Here is a 17,654-nt window from a genome sequence, read left to right as displayed (position 1 = left end):
AAACGATTTTTTTGGTTTTACTACCTAAATTTTACATTTTTGAGATACATAATATTAACTAATACTTTAAAAGTGCATGCATATTCAACGAGCATGCTTTCATAAATTAATTTAATACAACTAACAACACAAATAAATATATTTACATGATTACTCCATAACAAATGCACCCACAATCACGGTTCGAAATATTTCATGCGAAGTGATCTAGTGGTACTATCTGTCGGAGTTCGAAACAAACACTAGTGATAACGTTCATGATCAGGATCTTTAATTGGTGTGAGTGTGAATCTTCGGAATGATCAAATTTCATATTTAGTGAAACGTGGTTGCTGCGCAGCGTGGTGATTCTGTGATGAAGTTTTAACTGAGGAAGTGAGGAATTTGGATCAAAGCGGTGCATTATCACTTTTAATTGCATCGATGCTACTTTTGGCCAATTGATCGTTATAGTGGTATCGCTTTCGTTCCAGTAAATTCATTATTATTCTTAGCTAGAAGTCCATCGGGATGAGTTTATTTAGAATTGTGAGTAACACAGGTAAGTATTCCAATCGCTATTGCTTTTCTCCCCTTATACTAGGATTCGATTCTATTCCCAAGAGCGGTGTTCACCGGCTTCTTTCATGCGATTGAAAGCAGAAACTCATGTTCGGTTTTCTAGGTTCTCTTCCTTCTGATTCAAGGTCATGACCAAATTGTGTTCATCACTACATGCACACCAGCTCACTCATTGAAATACTTCGTGGCATGACCACTGATACGTACTTTAAAGACTTGTTTGCAAATTTGAACGCGTTGGTCGACTGCACTCAAACGTATATGGTGAGTGTGGCTGTAAACATGTTAAAAATCCTCTATTTCACATATTAATAGTTAAAAATTAAATTTATAAAAATATTTTTTTTTTCATTGATTTCCTTAGGTACGCAAATTGTATAATTTTATTTTTCCTGGTTTAACGCGTGTTAAAACTCTTAGCTTTCAACACTAACTTTCATTTTTTTTCCTCCTCTCAGCTTGAAACGTTGTTTATTTTTAGTTTTCTACGCTTTCAAATCTGCGGCTGAAAATATACCGAGCGACCTCCCGTTCATATCGGATACCTCATACGAGCTAGATCCTCTTCGGGCGACGATGATGCACTGGGTGTATGGAGGGCCCAATTTGGCGTTAAAATTGTTTCCTGCCGAAGATTGACGGAATGTTTTTTTATACACTGCCCAATGTTAAACATAGGTGAGTTGGTCTTGTGACGTAGGTCGTACCGCTGCTTCGTCGATTCACTAGCCTTTCTCAAATTTTCCGTCACTATCTCCCAAATTTTCTTGCTTACAACTTTCATGTTGCTCATCTTCTCCTCTTCATTCGTGTTTTCGTTCTTCTCCAGGCGATGATCCGTGCCTCTGCTCACAATTTCGTGCCCAAAGATTACTTTATGCGGGGTAAACTTTGTTGTGGAATGAATGGTGTTATTCAAAACGAACTCTATTTCGGAGATTTTAGTATCCCATAAGCGTTGGTCCGTTTTCACGTATGTCCGGATCATCGAATTTATTGTTCGATTGACACGTTCCAATTGATACAGACCTTTCCCTGGCACCGAAAATGCCGTATATCGTCGTAATTCCCGATTTAACGGTATTTGTAGAAAGGCTTGAGTCAAATCTATCGTCGTTAGATAACGGAATGGGCCCAAGTGACTCAATTAGAGATGCACCGAATATTCGGTCGCCGAATATTCGGGCCGAATATCAGCAAAAATTGGATTTTGTCGAATATTCGGCTCGCCGAATAGTAAGTTTATTATTCGGCCGAATATGCCGAATAGTGGCCAATGATTATCAGAAAATAATATAAAAGTATAGTGCAAAGTTCTATGAACGGGGGTAAACGAAAACTGAAGATGTAACTTGGGCTTAAAAAGGAATATATCTCATTAAACGGAACACGAACCGCAATCTCCACACACCTCTTTCATGTCTCGTCTGGATGAGGTATATTTTATCTGAGCCAAAGTCACATGATCAGTTCTCGTTCATTTCTCGCATTTTTTTTATTTTTTTTTCAAAAACACTCAAAATGTAGTTGTAACACAAACTTTTAAATTGTGTTAACCATAATTCTCAAAAACATTATTCTTAAACGACAACTCAAATAAGAACAAAACTAGGTGCGCCACGGATTAGCGTGCCTTATTCCATAGGCGCATAATTAATTATTTCTTGTGCAATAGTTCGGACAATTTTCAATCGTTTTCGTACATGAACAATTGGAAAGCGAAAGAAACAATTTAAACTTCAAACAATGACCATTTGGTTATTTTGTTATCATACGATCAACGTTGTGTTCAGCCGAATTTACGGCCGAATATACGTCTCACCGAATAATGGAAAAAAGGTTATTCGGTATTCGTCCGAAGACCGAATAGTGCTATTCGGTGCATCTCTAGACTCAATATCCTATTTTGGTGCGGTAGAGGGTAGGCATCCCTTTTCGTTCGTTCTTTTAATTTTCTGGCGTCAAGGCATAACCTTACTTCCTCGCTGTCTCTCTTTTTAACCGGAACGATTGGTAAAGCCCAGTCCGAATTGGATGGCTCGATGATGTTGTCTCGTATCATGTTATCCACAGCACGATGTATCTTCTGTTGTATTTGCGGACTCCAAGGGTAGGGATTTTTCCTTACGGGGTCCGCTTGCTGGTACTCTTCTTTCAGTACGATGTGATGTTCCAATACATCGGTTTTGCCGAAATTTCCAGGGCTAGCTACTAAGAATAGTATTTTCACCTCCGCTAATTGTTCATTCTGTTCGTCACTCAAATTATCTTCATTTTCAATTAAACAATTTTCTCCCTCCTCGACAATCTCGCTGTCCTTTTTCTCTTCGCCCACTCGCGAACATCCGAGTTGCATTAAAATTTCGGTGGGATCAGCATTGTTTCTATCATGAGGTCTTTCGAACTTTCTATTTCGACTAGCTCGCCTCACTGAGCAGTCCTCGAGTAGTTTTTTGCTTCGCAGTAAGGGCAATTGTTTGTTGAAAAGCCAGGAAATCCGCAACGCTCACAGAAAACATTTCGTTCTTTGCGACAATCGTTATGACTGTGTCCTTGTTCATGACAATTGAAGCAATCACCTCGTTTTACTGGGACATATGCTTTGACGATCCGTTGGAGAGCACTGGTTCCACTGGGCCCTGGTTGTTGCTTGTCTACCTGGGGGGAGATTTGTAAGTTCGTTTTCTGTTTTTGGGACGTTACTCTCAGCTCGTTATGTTGTTCCCCGTTTGCTGGTTTATTTTGCCATGATTTCTTCGGCATATTTCTGGTGAATTCTTGACTGAACTTCTGGTGTTGATTATTTCTATCCTGTTGCTTGTCTGTGTAACGGTATTCTCGTCGTGGCTGACACTGTCTCTGTTGTCCTATTTCTTCAACTTGTGTTGTTCTTGGCATGTATCCATTTTCCCTCCTTTGGTACATTTGCCAATTTATTGCATCGAACCTCTTACCAAATTCCCTCATTTTAGGTAGTGTCATGATGTTGGCAGCCAGCATGGCATTTCGGCAATCGTCGCGAGTGTTGCGAAACAGAGCGTCGAACTTTCGTTTCTCATCCCAAGGATTGGACATTCCCCGGAAGATTCTAACCATGTCCGAGTAATAATCCTGGAATTTTTCCCTGGGTCCTTGTCTACGATTATTTGCTTGCTTTTCATACACGTAATCCATATCGATAGGTGAAAATTCGTTTTTTAATTCTTGTACTAACTCCTGCCATGATCCAATTTCATTATTTCCGTTAACTTCCATAAACCATGAACGAGCCTTGTGAGAAAACAAGTGATGTGCTCTTACGAGAAGTTCCTCTTCCGTAAATCCTTCTGAACGTGCATTGAATTCCACTTCTTTCAGAAATTCATTTAATCTCTTTCCGTTGTCCATGCCGTCGTAACGAACTGACCATTTGTGCACGGGCAATCGGCTATAATTCGCTTTTGACTTATCGCTTTCTGATGCAACACTTTTTGCTTTCGGTCTTTCTTTATTCTCGTCAGTGGTTTCCAAACTGTTCATAGAACTGTTCCTCGTTTTCAACCACGTCAAAAAATCTGTTTTGTCGGTTTGCTTCTCATTTCTCCTGCCGCTTGAATTTCCATTCTCTTCTCCCTCTGTACTATTGCTAGTTTTTATTAACTTCCTATTTTTCCCATTCTCAATTCGATTTTCTAATGCTTTAATTCGGTTCATTAACTGCTGTACTGCTACCAGCAAATTCTCGTTTTCTTCTGCTAACTGTTTTTCACGATTCGTTATATTTTTCTGTTTATTCCTCAACGTGTTTTCTACGATCGGTAAATTTTCTTGTTCAACTTCGCTTTCTTCCTCACTCGATACGTTTTCTTCTCCATTCTCTCGTGAGTTTTCATTTTTAATTTCCTCGTTGTGCTCTTCTACGACTTCTTGTCTTACGCTTTCCCTACTTGTGTTCTCATTTTCATCTGTTTGAAGAGCTTGATTTATACTTTCGTTAATTATTGCTATCTCTGCTTCGCGTACTTCTGAGAGATGTGAAGTAATTGAAAAGTAAACATTTAGTAACTTAACACAGTCTCCCGCCACGATAGCTAAGCTGTTCAGATCTTCTTCCTCTTCCGCGTACATTTTTAGTCGTTCTAAACGGAAAAGTACGTGCAACAATCTAATTTTAAAACCTTTGTCGGGAGCAGTTTTGCTTCTCCGACTCTCTAACCCCGTTTTTATACTGTTCACCGTTTCATTGCATTTCATTAATCCGTCGACAACTGATTCACCTACAAATTCAAAGGCAATATTCGATTGATTCTTTTCTTCTTTCAGGTGATTTCTAAGTGTTCTTTCTAGCTGACTACGTGAAGCGTCTCGTGCTAGTTTGCGAATTTTAAGTTCATAGTTCATTTCGTCCATCGTTAGATGCGCGGTATTCATTGCACGGTATTGCGACAACAGATGATTCATTTCCATTTTTTTTAACTTGACCTAAAGGAAATCAAAAAAAAATATCTAAATAGTAATGCACTGTACGGCACACAAAAATTCTATAAATTTGCCAATGAGACGATATCTGGTGAAAAATAAATATTCTGGTTTTCTTTGTGTTCTCAAATCGACCATCCGAAACACACTTCACCTCAATGGAAATAAACGTATGGTTTTTATAAATGAATTGCCAATCTCCGTACGCAAGATCGAATCTATGTAGGTTTATCCATTGTGGTAGGTAAGTAAACTGGTACAAAATGGTGTTTGGGCGTCGGTTGGATTGTCTTTAAGAAGTTACGCACCTGATAGATCAGTCTCTTTTTTCACGATGCCTTCACTTCACTTCCTTCCACTTCCTTCTCTTTTTCTATTCTATCTCAGCTTTAACTTTTCTTTTAAACCTTTCAGCAAACAATAGTTGCACTGCCGCTTTACTCCTAATTTGAGTTCGTTTAACGTACAACCTTTCACCTAGAGTTTTTGTCGATTAGTGAAATCCAAACGATGGTTGGCGGTTGATTTTTGGCGCTCTCCACCGGTTCACCCATTAATTACGCCCCCATTTCCAGAAGTTTTTTCGCCTCCGCCCCCGTGGTCGTTTTATGGAGTATGTCTGCTGGTGGCGACTAGGTGCATCTCGTCGATATCTGACTTCTGAGTGTACCGCTTTCAACTCATTCAAGGTTTACTTGACTCTTCTCTCATCATTTTAAAATTTATTCGCGTAAATCGTGGCACTCTTGGCTTATCGGCATTTTCACCTGTTACACCAGCGAAACCTGAATAGAACCAGTTATATAGACCAACTTTTCGTTCTCCGCACCGGTGTTGTATATCTTGTTGTTTTTATATTACAAAAGTTCACATCAATGGACAACGTAATTCTAATTCCCTAACAAACAAAAATCTTGTTGTTTTAAACCGCTGACTTCTGTCACACTGTCCACAATTAAATACCCCATGATATCAGTTTATGGACTTGTTATAATAAAAAGCACTCGATATTTAACAAACGGAAATTCGATAATGTTTACGCTCATTAAACGATTACTTTGGCAAGACCCTTTATATCCACAAGACTTCATGGATTTGACGGTTTGACCCGAGCGTCAGTGACATTTCTTAGGATGGATTGGTATGATCGAAAAATTTCTTCTACAAGTAGGGCTTCGGAGGATAGCGAAAAATATTTGATCGCGTAGATGCTCATCTTCCATTTTCGTCTCATCAATCTTTCAGAATCTTGCAGTTCTTTAAACTTGGGTTCGGTTTTGAAGATATTGACCCAAGCCTGCATTTTGAACGTTTTTAGTTCAGTGTCTTCAAGGAACATTTTTCTGGCCTCTTACGGTCTCCTTTAGTCCCACTATAATTAAGGCGATTAACAAAATAGCCAACATATTTGTTATTCCTGTGGCTGATGGTTGCAAACCAAGTAGTTGAACCTACGGTTATGGTCTTCCAGAGTTTACCCTTTTGCTGGTCGGTTTCCTTGAAGCCAAAAACGACAAACCTGTTCATTTTCTTCTTCAGAAAAGCCCGAAAATGAATTGTGAATTGTCATAAAAAATCATTGTTTTGTTTATTCCCCAACACTCGCAAAATGCTTATATGGAAATAGCTAAAAATGAGGTATTATTAAAATATTACATCTTACCCACCTTTTGGTAGCGTACAAAGGGTTTGTTCCGAAATAGCGGAGTTGTATGAGGAACCGAATTCTTTTTAGCAGCACGCAGTTTTTTAGCGAATGCAGCTTTTAGCTGTGAAATATTTATTTTTAGTTGATTTTTTTTTAAATATAATTCAATGCGACTTACATAAACGGTCTTTCCTACAGTAATACAAGCAAATTCTGCCTTTTCTCCACCTGGCGGTAATCTCTGCTCAGACACAGTCTGTTAGGTTAGATTTTATTTTATATAAGTTATTTTTACTTACGTATTCGTACTCAATCCTATTTTTTAATCTCTAATTCTATTTAACGACAAATTTTATTCAATAAGAAAATTTTCATATATCTTTAATTGTAATTCACTGATCTATTGTAATATAATTCTAATTCGCAACTTCACTCTAAAAAGGTGTATGCTGTTGGTCTCCTAATCGTCATCTGCTGCTTCCGCCTGCTTGACAGCTCCACTTTCGTTTTGGGTAGCAACTTCTTTATCGGAGATATTGGTAGCTGGCATAGCAGTGTCGCCAGAGCCAACATCCTCCCCCCCGTAACACTGACCCTCTGGGTCTGTTTTACATTTTCCATCTACCTCTAATACCGCCAGCTTATTCACCGCCCTACGAATCAACCCCCTCGCAGTTTGTACTATAGCCTGACGGATCCTCCCATCACTGCTTCTGATGACTTCGACAACTCGACCTCTTTCCCAGGTGCTTCTGATCGCCTCGTCTACCAAAACAACCAAGTCACCAGAGGTTATTGGTTTTCCCTCCGCAAACCATTTCGTTCGCTTAGCAATAGTAGGCAAATACTCTCGTACCCACCTCCTCCAAAAGGTGGCCAAGTGCAATTGAGTTTGACTCCAAGACTTTTGCAATATGGCCACATTGTTTCTTGATTGAGGCACTAGCTGGTGAGCCCCATTTGAGCTGCCTAATAGAAAATGATTCGGGGTCAATGCTTCACTTTCTTCAGAGGCGATTGGCAGATATGTGAGCGGGCGACTATTCACTATACCTTCTGCTTCTATCACCAGTGTTTCTAAACTTTCATCATCCAATTTTGCATGACTCTGGTACGCAACGTTCATGCCATTTTTTATTGAGCGCACCATGCGCTCCCACGCGCCCCCCATGTGGGGTGTACCGGGAGGGATAAACATCCACTTAGTTGAAGTGCTGGTGAAGGTAATGGCTAGCTCTTCCATCTGCTCCTGCAATAATCTATTTGCTCCCTGAAAATTCGTTCCGTTATCGGAGTAAATAGTAGCTGGTGATCCACGACGAACGACGAACCTGCGAATGCTTTTTATACAGGAACTAGTGCTGAGGCTGTGAACCACCTCAACATGAACTGCTCGTATAGTAAGGCAGGTGAACACCGCAATCCAACGTTTCGCATTGCTCCTACCAATTTTCACCACTAAGGGTCCGAATAAATCCAAACCGGTATGCGTAAATGGTCGTTCAAATGAAGCCAGACGTACAGCTGGCAACGGTGCCATTCGGGGGATGCTGGGTTTTACTTTGTACACTTTACACCATTGGCATACTTTAGCGACCTGCTTCACGGCAACTCTTAGTTGCGGCACGTAGTATTTTTGACGAACCTCGTTCACGACTGTTTCGTGGTTGCAATGGCGAAATCTGCGATGGTAATCATCCAACATGAGATAAGTAAATCTATGTTTTCTGGGGAGTATAATTGGAAACTTAGAGCTTTCTGTCACGTTGGGGGCGGCTGTTATGCGCCCTTCCATCCGCAAAATTCCAAAGGTATCAAGCATAGGCGACAACCTGTACAAGCTGCTTGATTTTTCAAGCTGTAATTGTTTATCCGTCGAGTTCTGTTGGTTGTGCGTTAGAAGCACCATTTCGTTTGGAAACGCTTGCCATTGCGTTAAACGAATCAGTGTCCGTTGCCCTTTAAGCAGCTCCTCCGAACTCAAATAGCTGCTGTTCTGTCTTTTCACGATCGACATTTGTTTTCGGGTGTCGAAAACGCGATGTACGTATGCGGCTGAGCCAATCAGGCGTGACAGACGTGAGTACCGCTGTAGGTCGAACACCATTCCGGGTATGAAAATATGGCGGTGTACGTGACACGGTCGCAACTCTTCTTCCGTGGGTAACAATTTAGTTTTCTCACGAGGCCATTCGTTTGGGGAACCTTTCAAAAACTCCGGCCCATTGAACCAAGCGCCAGCTATGTTTTTGCATGGACCCTTCCCCCACTTTGTTGCCATATCAGCTGGGTTTAGTTTGGTTGGCACCCAATGCCACTCTCGTACGTTGGATGCCTCGAGTAACTCTCCTACTCTACATGCCACGTATTGTTTGTACTTTCGATGATCGGCGCGCAGCCAGGACAAAACGGTGGTTGAATCACTCCAAAGAAAACGCTGTTGAATCTTGACGCTGTGGCTCTGTTCAACAAATTGCATTAACCTTACTCCCAGCACGGCGGCCCGTAACTCCAGTCGAGGAATTGACAAAGGTTTTAGTGGTGCCACTTTCGTCTTCGCGGCAACCAGTGTGCACTCGACTATACCGTCTGGGTTTGTGATCCGAAAATAGGCTGCAGCGGCATAAGCTACTTCGCTTGCGTCTGCAAATATATGCAACTGGAGGTTTTGATAGTGGCGAACGGTTGCATTCCGAAAATAGCATCGGGGAATGCGTATCTCTCCGATATCCTGGAAAAGGCTCGCCCATAGAGTCCAACGTTCAAAATCAGCATCGTCGACTTTCTCGTCCCACTGCGTTCCTTTTCGCCAAACATCTTGCAGCAAAATTTTCCCATGCACAAGCAGCGCGCTCCACAGGCCCAGTGGATCAAAAAAACCCATTAGACATTTCAACAGTTGTCTCTTGGTTGGCCGCTCTCCCTCGTCGATTAATTTCTGGATAGCTTCTTGTACTACTGTGGACAAACATAAAATGTCCTCATTGGTCCACCACATCATCCCCAGTACGCGCTGGAATTCTTTTCTGTTCGACTTAATATCCTGACTGGACGACGGTTTTATTTCACCGAGACGGTGCAGTACTTCTGTGCTGTTGGATAGCCAGTTTCTTAATTCAAAGCCAGCATTGGCATGTATTAACCGCATCTCCTCAGAGACTCTGATCGCCTCTTCTATGCTTTCGTAACTTTCCAGCGAATCGTCTACGTAGTGGTTTTTTATTATTCCCTCCACTGCTCGGGGATACTGTTCTTGAAACTCCTTCGCATTCTTGTTTTTGACAAATTGTGCGGACGCCGGGGAGCATGTTGATCCGAAGGTCGCCACATCCATCAAATAAATTTCTGGGGGACACGACGGATCTTTCCGCCACAGGAACCTCTGCGAATGCCGATCTTCGGCACGAATTACGATCTGGTGGAACATTTCCTTTATATCTGCTGAAACCGCTACTTTAAACTGCCGAAAGCGCGACAAAACAGCTGGTAAGACGGTCAATTGGTCTGGTCCCTTCAACAGGAGCGTATTTAGTGATATACCTCCCACCTTCGCTGCTGCGTCCCATGTTAAACGAACCTTTTCAGGTTTTTTAGGGTTTATAACTACCCCGAGCGGTAAATACCAGATCCGATCTTTGTTCTCCAGTACCAGTTCCGCTTCTGTCGCGCGGTGTGCATATCCTTTCGCCTGGTATTCCATCAGCTGTCTTTCGATATTCTCCCGTAACTTAGGCTCCCGGTCCATTCGCTTCTCGAGACACTGCAGCCTGCGCAGTGCCATGGAATAGCTGTCAGGGAACTGTACCCGATCGTACTTCCACAACAGCCCCGTTTCAAAGCGGCTCCCAACTCGGACCGTTGTTTTCTCCAAAATTTGTTGAGCCCGCTTCTCTACCGCGGATAGCAGAGTTATTGTAGATTGAACGGCAACATCTTCAAGTGTGAAGTAATCCTTTACTATTTTGTGTAGTTCATCGTCGTTAGTGCAACTACAGGAATGGCAGTTCAGCGATTGCTTCGTGTTTTGTCCGTCATGGCCGCCATAAACGCACCATCCCAATCTAGTTTTCGCAGCAACCGGCTCACGACAGCTTCCTTCCTTCACCTTTAAGGGAACGATCAAATTCAAATTGTTCACACCAATAAGCAACCGAGGCGTAGCATTTACATAGCTAGCTACGGGAAGCCCTCGTAGGTGTTGGTATTTTGCCACTAATTTTTCGTACGACAGAGTTTGTTTCGGAAGTGAAAGTTCCTTAACTGAGCGTACATCATCTAGAGGATACATACTCTGTCCGCCAACCGCGGAAATTGATAGAGACACTTGCTGTGATGTTGTTTCCATTCTAGTTACGTTACCCGTCCACATTAGGCACAGCGGTCGCTTGTCACCGTGCACACCAAGTTGATTCACCAAAGTCTCCTCAATCAATGTCATTGACGAGCCGTCATCAAGAAATGCGAACGTATTAACCACTATGCGTGGCCCGAAGAGAGTCACCGGTATGATACGGAAAAACAGCGATTGCTCTACTTGTCGATGTGTGTAGTTTTCACCAGAAGATATGTACGGCGGGCGGCTCAGTGCATTATTGGATCTCATAGTGTGAAGCAAAGGATGATGGCGGTATTGACATCCATTCGTCCCACAGTAACTCGAACGCCTGCAGCTCCTCCTGCCATGGTCACACAAACAGTTCCGACACAGTCTCTTGGCATTAATGTAGTTCCAACGTTCATCGACAGATAACGCTTTGAATGTTTTGCAATCGTGCACACGATGTCCAGTTTTCTTACATACGTAGCACAATCTTTCCTTGTCACGCACCTCCTCTGTTATGTCTGAGTGTGCGTTGAAAGTTCCGCGATATTTTGGTTTTAATTTTTCTCCGGACTCACTCTTGATATTTCTTCGTTCATACATTGTCACTTTACTCGCAGATATCACGATGTTTGACATGAAGTCTCCGAAAGTTTTCAAATTAACTTCCGAAACGTTTCGCAAAAAATTACCCCACTCCATCTTTATATGAGCGGGAAGTTTTCCAACCAATTCCATCAAGAGTGTTGGGTTAGACAAATGCGCGAGTTGCCCTGCAGCTTCAAGATGATCACAGAGGCTTTGCACTGCCATCCCGAAATCGATTAGCGTTTCTAGTCTATCGGCTTTCGGCACGGGCACGGAACGAACTTTCTCCAGTAGCGCCTGTATAAGCAGCTCTGGTCTTCCATAGAGCAAATACAAGGTATCTAATACGTGCGGAACTGACTCCGGAAGAAGAAGGCGGCTTTGTACCGATTCATAGGCAGCACCTTTGAGGCTGCGTTGGAGACGACATAAATTTTCAGCACTGCTGTATCCACAAGCAAGCGTCGAATTTGTAAAGCTGCTTATGAACACAGGCCAATCGGCAGGGTTGCCCGAAAACTGAGGCAAATCCCGTGACATAACCTGACGAGCGGCTAGCTGCGAGGGGGTGGGGATATATTCGGTAATTTTCGAAAATTCGATGGGGGTTGTTACATCTTCGTGTAGTGAATCAGTACTTGATTGAAACTGAACACTTGGGTTTGGTTTAGGTAAAGCGGTGGAGTATCGTGGTGGTATTGGTTTCGGTTTGGTTTGAAACATATTACCAAACTGATCAATTAAACTTTGAAAATTTCCATCTTCAGCCGATAGGGCGGATTTCTTATTTATTGTTGGCTTACCTTGCTGCGGTGCTACGGGGGGTTCAGGAATGACTTTACCTTTTGCTTTCGAACGATTATCTCTTTGAGTAAGATTCGATTCACTTTGCAGCACCTTTGGTGCTGCTCCTTTGCTCTTCTCCAAAATAGTACTTTCCCTCGATTGGTTAGCGGTTGTTGCCAGCATGGATGAACTACTTGGGTTCATCAGTTGTTGCTGAAATTTGGCGAACAAAACTGCTGCATTATCGGTGTGTACAGCAGCAAATTCTTTATTAAACTGTAAAGATGATTGCAAGTTAGTTGGGTGCTTCTTTGCCCCAATCGACTGCCTAAGCTGAGACAGTATCGATGGATGTCTCAATGGACTGGATGCGGGAGCAATCATATCGGCAGCAGCAACTTCGATAGGGTCGAGTGGTGCGGGGGGCAGCGTCGAGGAGGCGGCTTTGTTGTCCTCAGTGTGGCCTACTGCGCCTTCAGCTTGACCTGCGTTCTCGTCGATCCACTTCCTCACCTTATCATTGTTGGCCCGTTAACTTGCTCGTGTCCGGACACTATCGTTCTCCTCAGACGCATCCAGTTCAGCCTCAATAAGCTTGTATTTTTCTTCGATGTATTTTCGCTCCACTTCACGCTGCTCGTTCAGCTTCTGGACCTGCAACGCAAGGCGAGTCGATCTTGCCACGGATGACACAGTGCGTATAGATGATACATCGTGCACACACAAACGACAGCTCCATTGTCGATCGGCTATAGAAGGCGTAACTCCAGCACAAGATAGATGCCACCATGCATCACATGTGTCGCACTGGACGAAGTTATCATCGCTGTCCGGGCGGTCGCAATTCACGCAGCTCGATAAGTCCGCATTGGGTGTATTTGTTATTTCGTTATCGGCAGCTGTGCTATCCATGATCGAGCGTTTATCTAAAAGATTGTTCCGAAATAGCGGAGTTGTATGAGGAACCGAATTCTTTTTAGCAGCACGCAGTTTTTTAGCGAATGCAGCTTTTAGCTGTGAAATATTTATTTTTAGTTGATTTTTTTTTAAATATAATTCAATGCGACTTACATAAACGGTCTTTCCTACAGTAATACAAGCAAATTCTGCCTTTTCTCCACCTGGCGGTAATCTCTGCTCAGACACAGTCTGTTAGGTTAGATTTTATTTTATATAAGTTATTTTTACTTACGTATTCGTACTCAATCCTATTTTTTAATCTCTAATTCTATTTAACGACAAATTTTATTCAATAAGAAAATTTTCATATATCTTTAATTGTAATTCACTGATCTATTGTAATATAATTCTAATTCGCAACTTCACTCTAAAAAGGTGTATGCTGTTGGTCTCCTAATCGTCATCTGCTGCTTCCGCCTGCTTGACAGCTCCACTTTCGTTTTGGGTAGCAACTTCTTTATCGGAGATATTGGTAGCTGGCATAGCAGTGTCGCCAGAGCCAACAGGGTTTTAGAACGATCTATTTCTTGTTCCAAAAAGTGACAAAAATAGACCAAAACGTATACCAGTTTCAAATTTCTTCAATTTAGATCTGGTATAAAACAAAATTTACACCACCGGTACAGCAGTGAATTTGAGTTTGTTCCAAAAATATAGAACAAAACAACGATTTGGACCACCGCTGAAGATGCCCTGAAGAAGCCCTTAGTCCACATCTCGCAGAGAGAAATAACCATTCACCTCGAAAAACTATCCTCAAACTTTAATCATCTACAAACCCTGTTGGCATAAACTGTATTGCGTAACCGTATTTAACAGTGTATCACTTTAAAAATCATAGTACAGTTGTTGAACTCTGATCAACGTTCAAATGTCAGGGAACGCTTGCGGGAAACAGGTTGCACAGGAAGTGAGAAGTGGGTTGCAAATAGTTGGAGGTGCGATTTAAGCAAATATATATTTTTTTAATGTGAGTCTCTTTATTGCTTGGGGAGATTATAACGCAATTTAGGTTCAATACTACATATTTGGATTCCCATACAAACTCAAAATGCACACACATGCCTGCTTAACCTACTCTTTGCGGTAGGCGCTGTTTTAAAACAATTACACTGTGCTACAGCGATTTAGCACTTCTGAAGTGACCTGTGTAGGTTGTAGGTCTTGTTGAGTATAACATTCGCTCATACTAGAAATTTTCCAGACACCCCCAAAATCTGAAGTTATGGTCAAAATACGGTTTTTGGACCTCAGCGCAGATAATATTTTGTTAACTTAGTTATTTATCAACCGATTTTCAATATTCAAGCAGTTTTAGAAAGAAGAAAAATAGAGCTTCCAAATATACAGGTTTGTTCTAATATCAATAAAATATGTTGAGTTATTTGAGTTTATCTAATTTTTTAGACTTTTTCACGCAATTTTTCAATTTAATTTTAAATTTGCCGTCTATTTTTGTAAGAAACATACCACAAATATACTTTAATTTTAAAAGTATATTCAATTCCGAATCAATTGAAAGTAGTTTTGTGAAAATCGGTTGATATTTGGCCTAGTTATATATTTTTTGGGAAAACCAGAAATTTTGGCTTCTATCGCACAATTATTTCACGGAGCTACAAATGATGAAAAAATGCAAGAACTTTTGATGTGACTTAGTGTGGGTTGTAGCTTTAGTCAAATGTTACTTGCGCGTTTACTTGAAGTTTTTTGAATACCCCAAAAATTGTTAGTTATGGTCAAAACCCTGTTTTTACCTTAGCTCACATTTGCGTGTTCAATTCGGTTATTTTTCAACTGATTTTTTATATTTTGGCTGTTTTGGAAAGGCGAAAAATAGAACTTTTGAAACATATAAAAATGTTTAAAGAGTTTACCTATATGTGATGAATAGTTTTGAATAAAATAAGATGATTTATATTAAATAAAATAAGATGATTTATTTTCTTTTTCAAATTTTACTTAGATGTGATTAATAGTTTTAAAATAAATAAGATAGTTTATGTTATTTTCAAATTTTTCTAAATTTATTCGCAATTTTCCACACATTTTTGTAATGATGGAGCTTTGATTGCTGTAAAATTTGACAAGTTCTTTTATTACCAAACGAAAACGTGTTTTTTATGAAAATCTGTTATTTGGCTGAGATATGACTTGATGTTTTCCACCATATACTTGGGTTTCATCAAATCATTTCTCAGCCAAATTTTAACAGATTTTCATTACCAACATCTATTGTTTTCGTTTGGTTCTAAAAAGAACTTTCCAAATTTTACAGCGATTGAAGCTCCATCATTACAAAAATGTGTGAAAAATTGCGAATAAATTTAAAAATTTGAAAATAACATAAACCTTCTTATTTATTTTAAAACTATCCATCGAATATAGGTAAACTTTTAAGACATATTTTTATATTTCAAATGCTCTATTTTTCGCCTTTCCAAAACAGCCAAAATATAAAAATCGGTTGAAAAATGACCGTATTAAACATAAAAATGTGAGCTAAGGTAGAAAACAGGGTTTTGAACATAGCTTATAATTTTTGCGGTATTTGAAAAACTTCAAGTGAACTCGCAAGTAACACTTGACTAAAGCTACAACCCACACTAAGTCACATCAAAAGTTCTTGCATTTTTTCATCATTTGTAGCTCCGTGAAATAATTCTGCGACAGAAGCCGAAAATTCGGGTTTTCTTGAAAAATATATAACTTAGCCAAATATCAACCGATTTCCACAAAACTACTTTCAATTGATTCGGAATTAAATGAACCTTCAAAATTATAGTGTACTTGTGGTATGTTTCTTACAAAGACAGACGGAAATTTAAAATTAAATTGAAAAGTTGCGTGAAAAAGTCTAAAAAATTAGATATAAACTCAAATAACTTAACAAGTTTTATTGATATTAGAACAAACCTGTATATATTTTGAAAGCTTCATTTGTTTTCTTTCTAAAACTGCTTGAATATTGAAAATCGGTTGAGAAATGACTATGTTAAAAAATATTATATGCGCTGAGGTCCAAAAAACCGTATTTTGACCATAACTTCAGATTTTGGGGGTGTTTGGAAAATTTCTAGTATGAGCGAATGTTACACTCAACAAGATCTACAACCTACACTAGGTCACTTCAAAAGTTCTTGCAATTTTTTCTCATTTGTAGTACAGTGTTATCTAAAATATTGGGAGGTTTGTTAATAGCTTCCGATTTACCGTAATTATTAGTGAATATCAAGGTTGTGTGGCCAATCACAAATGGTGATTTCTCATCACTGTTAAAAGTTTGTAATTTCAATTGTTAGGACTTGTTTGCTTACGCAATACGGACTCATCATTCGTAGGGATTTAAACCTACTTGTCAAAAAAGGAAAATAAACTTATAACTAACTGAATTGCTAACTTTTGAGGATAGCAACTATTTTTGTCGAAAATTGGTAATAATTTTATTTGACATAGCTCCTAATGTTTCAACACCAGTAAGTCTAGGTAATTCGAGTGTGCCAAACCAAGGAGACGCTCCTTGGTTTGGTACACTCGTTGAAAATAAGTTTTTTATCATAAATTATTCCCAAGTACTTGATCTTGTCACAGCAATTTAAAATAGCCCCATTCATCTTGATAACGTGATTATTGTTTGGCTTGAGGCAAGAAGCCCTAGTCTTAAGCAGGTATTAGACGAAGCGAATATTTGCTATTTTTGGTACGATTTTTATTCGCACATCTCAAAATCTGTACCAAAAATAGCAAATATTTGCTTCGTCTAATACCTGCTTTATGAGGAAAAAATATCAATTGAGTTTTAGGAGCATTGGGAGCGATTTTCTATTGAGATTTACAATCGAGTGCATATGACACGAAGTCTTCATCCTTTCATGGAAATGCTTGTGTCATCGCAAAACAATAACTTCGTGCGTCCTGGGGGCCATTCAATAGGTACGTAAGCAAATAGGGGGGAGGGGGATATGCAATTTTCTTGCGTTATCATACAAGGGGGGGGGGAGGGGGAGAGTTGTTTATCTTACGTAAGAAAAATATTGTTAATGCAGCTGTTCAAATACCCATGTTCATGAAAGTGTGGACGGTAAAATTCATAAAGGAAAAAAACACGGAAGGACGATTAACTCGAATCAAAGGCAGAAGAGGAAACAAAGTATTTGGCTTGCTTCAGGACGAGGAAGCTGGAGCTCAAACGTGCAGTGAGTTAATGCAAAGGATATTGATGCCGGAGAGACAACTGAGGTAATTTAGTTTCCTGAAGGTTTGTGGCGATGCTGAGATTCATCTAGCACATGTGTGGGCGAATAATGAGTTTACCGTCAATGATGAGTAATG

The 17,654-nt window shown here is 40.2% G+C and overlaps 2 protein-coding genes and 1 long non-coding RNA gene across 3 annotated transcripts; all 3 read right to left on the bottom strand.

Annotated features, from left to right (window-relative positions):
* Positions 1-1,093: 1,093 nt before the first annotated feature.
* Positions 1,094-5,001, bottom strand: LOC129719874 (uncharacterized). The gene is made up of 3 exons (XM_055671290.1): positions 3,141-5,001; positions 2,540-3,066; positions 1,094-1,450 (listed from the first exon to the last, which is right to left on the bottom strand). Exons 1-3 carry the CDS (start codon positions 4,999-5,001, stop codon positions 1,094-1,096), a joined length of 2,745 nt encoding a protein of 914 aa, XP_055527265.1.
* A 2,370-nt stretch (positions 5,002-7,371) lies between these two features.
* On the bottom strand, positions 7,372-12,299 carry LOC129719873 (uncharacterized). Its single transcript, XM_055671289.1, has 2 exons — positions 7,528-12,299; positions 7,372-7,432 (listed from the first exon to the last, which is right to left on the bottom strand). The coding sequence occupies exons 1-2, from the start codon at positions 12,297-12,299 to the stop codon at positions 7,372-7,374; spliced, it is 4,833 nt and encodes a 1,610-aa protein (XP_055527264.1).
* A 203-nt stretch (positions 12,300-12,502) lies between these two features.
* On the bottom strand, positions 12,503-13,756 carry LOC129724988 (uncharacterized). The gene is made up of 3 exons (XR_008727993.1): positions 13,555-13,756; positions 13,434-13,496; positions 12,503-13,376 (listed from the first exon to the last, which is right to left on the bottom strand). It is a non-coding gene; the product is annotated as an uncharacterized LOC129724988 (long non-coding RNA).
* Between the last annotated feature and the right edge of the window lie 3,898 nt (positions 13,757-17,654).

Source organism: Wyeomyia smithii, chromosome 2 (assembly GCF_029784165.1).
Source record: "Wyeomyia smithii strain HCP4-BCI-WySm-NY-G18 chromosome 2, ASM2978416v1, whole genome shotgun sequence".
NCBI lineage: Eukaryota > Metazoa > Arthropoda > Insecta > Diptera > Culicidae > Wyeomyia > Wyeomyia smithii.
The sequence above is the reverse complement of the archived record's forward strand: the minus strand, read 5'-3'. Positions and strand labels throughout refer to the sequence as shown.

What these genes read in the sequence shown, in the direction of transcription:
- LOC129719874 (XM_055671290.1), bottom strand. Translation starts at nt 5,001, where the DNA reads ATGAATCATCTGTTGTCGCAATACCGTGCAATGAATACCGCGCATCTA. An exon ending in ATATGTCCCAGTAAAACGAG is followed by an intron (nt 3,067 to 3,140) that starts GTGATTGCTTCA and finishes GTTTTCTGTGAG; the next exon opens with CGTTGCGGATTTCCTGGCTT. An exon ending in AAAAGAGAGACAGCGAGGAA is followed by an intron (nt 1,451 to 2,539) that starts GTAAGGTTATGC and finishes TCCACAACAAAG; the next exon opens with TTTACCCCGCATAAAGTAAT.
- LOC129719873 (XM_055671289.1), bottom strand. Translation starts at nt 12,299, where the DNA reads ATGTTTCAAACCAAACCGAAACCAATACCACCACGATACTCCACCGCT. An exon ending in TTGGCCACCTTTTGGAGGAG is followed by an intron (nt 7,433 to 7,527) that starts GTGGGTACGAGA and finishes TTGTTTTGGTAG; the next exon opens with ACGAGGCGATCAGAAGCACC.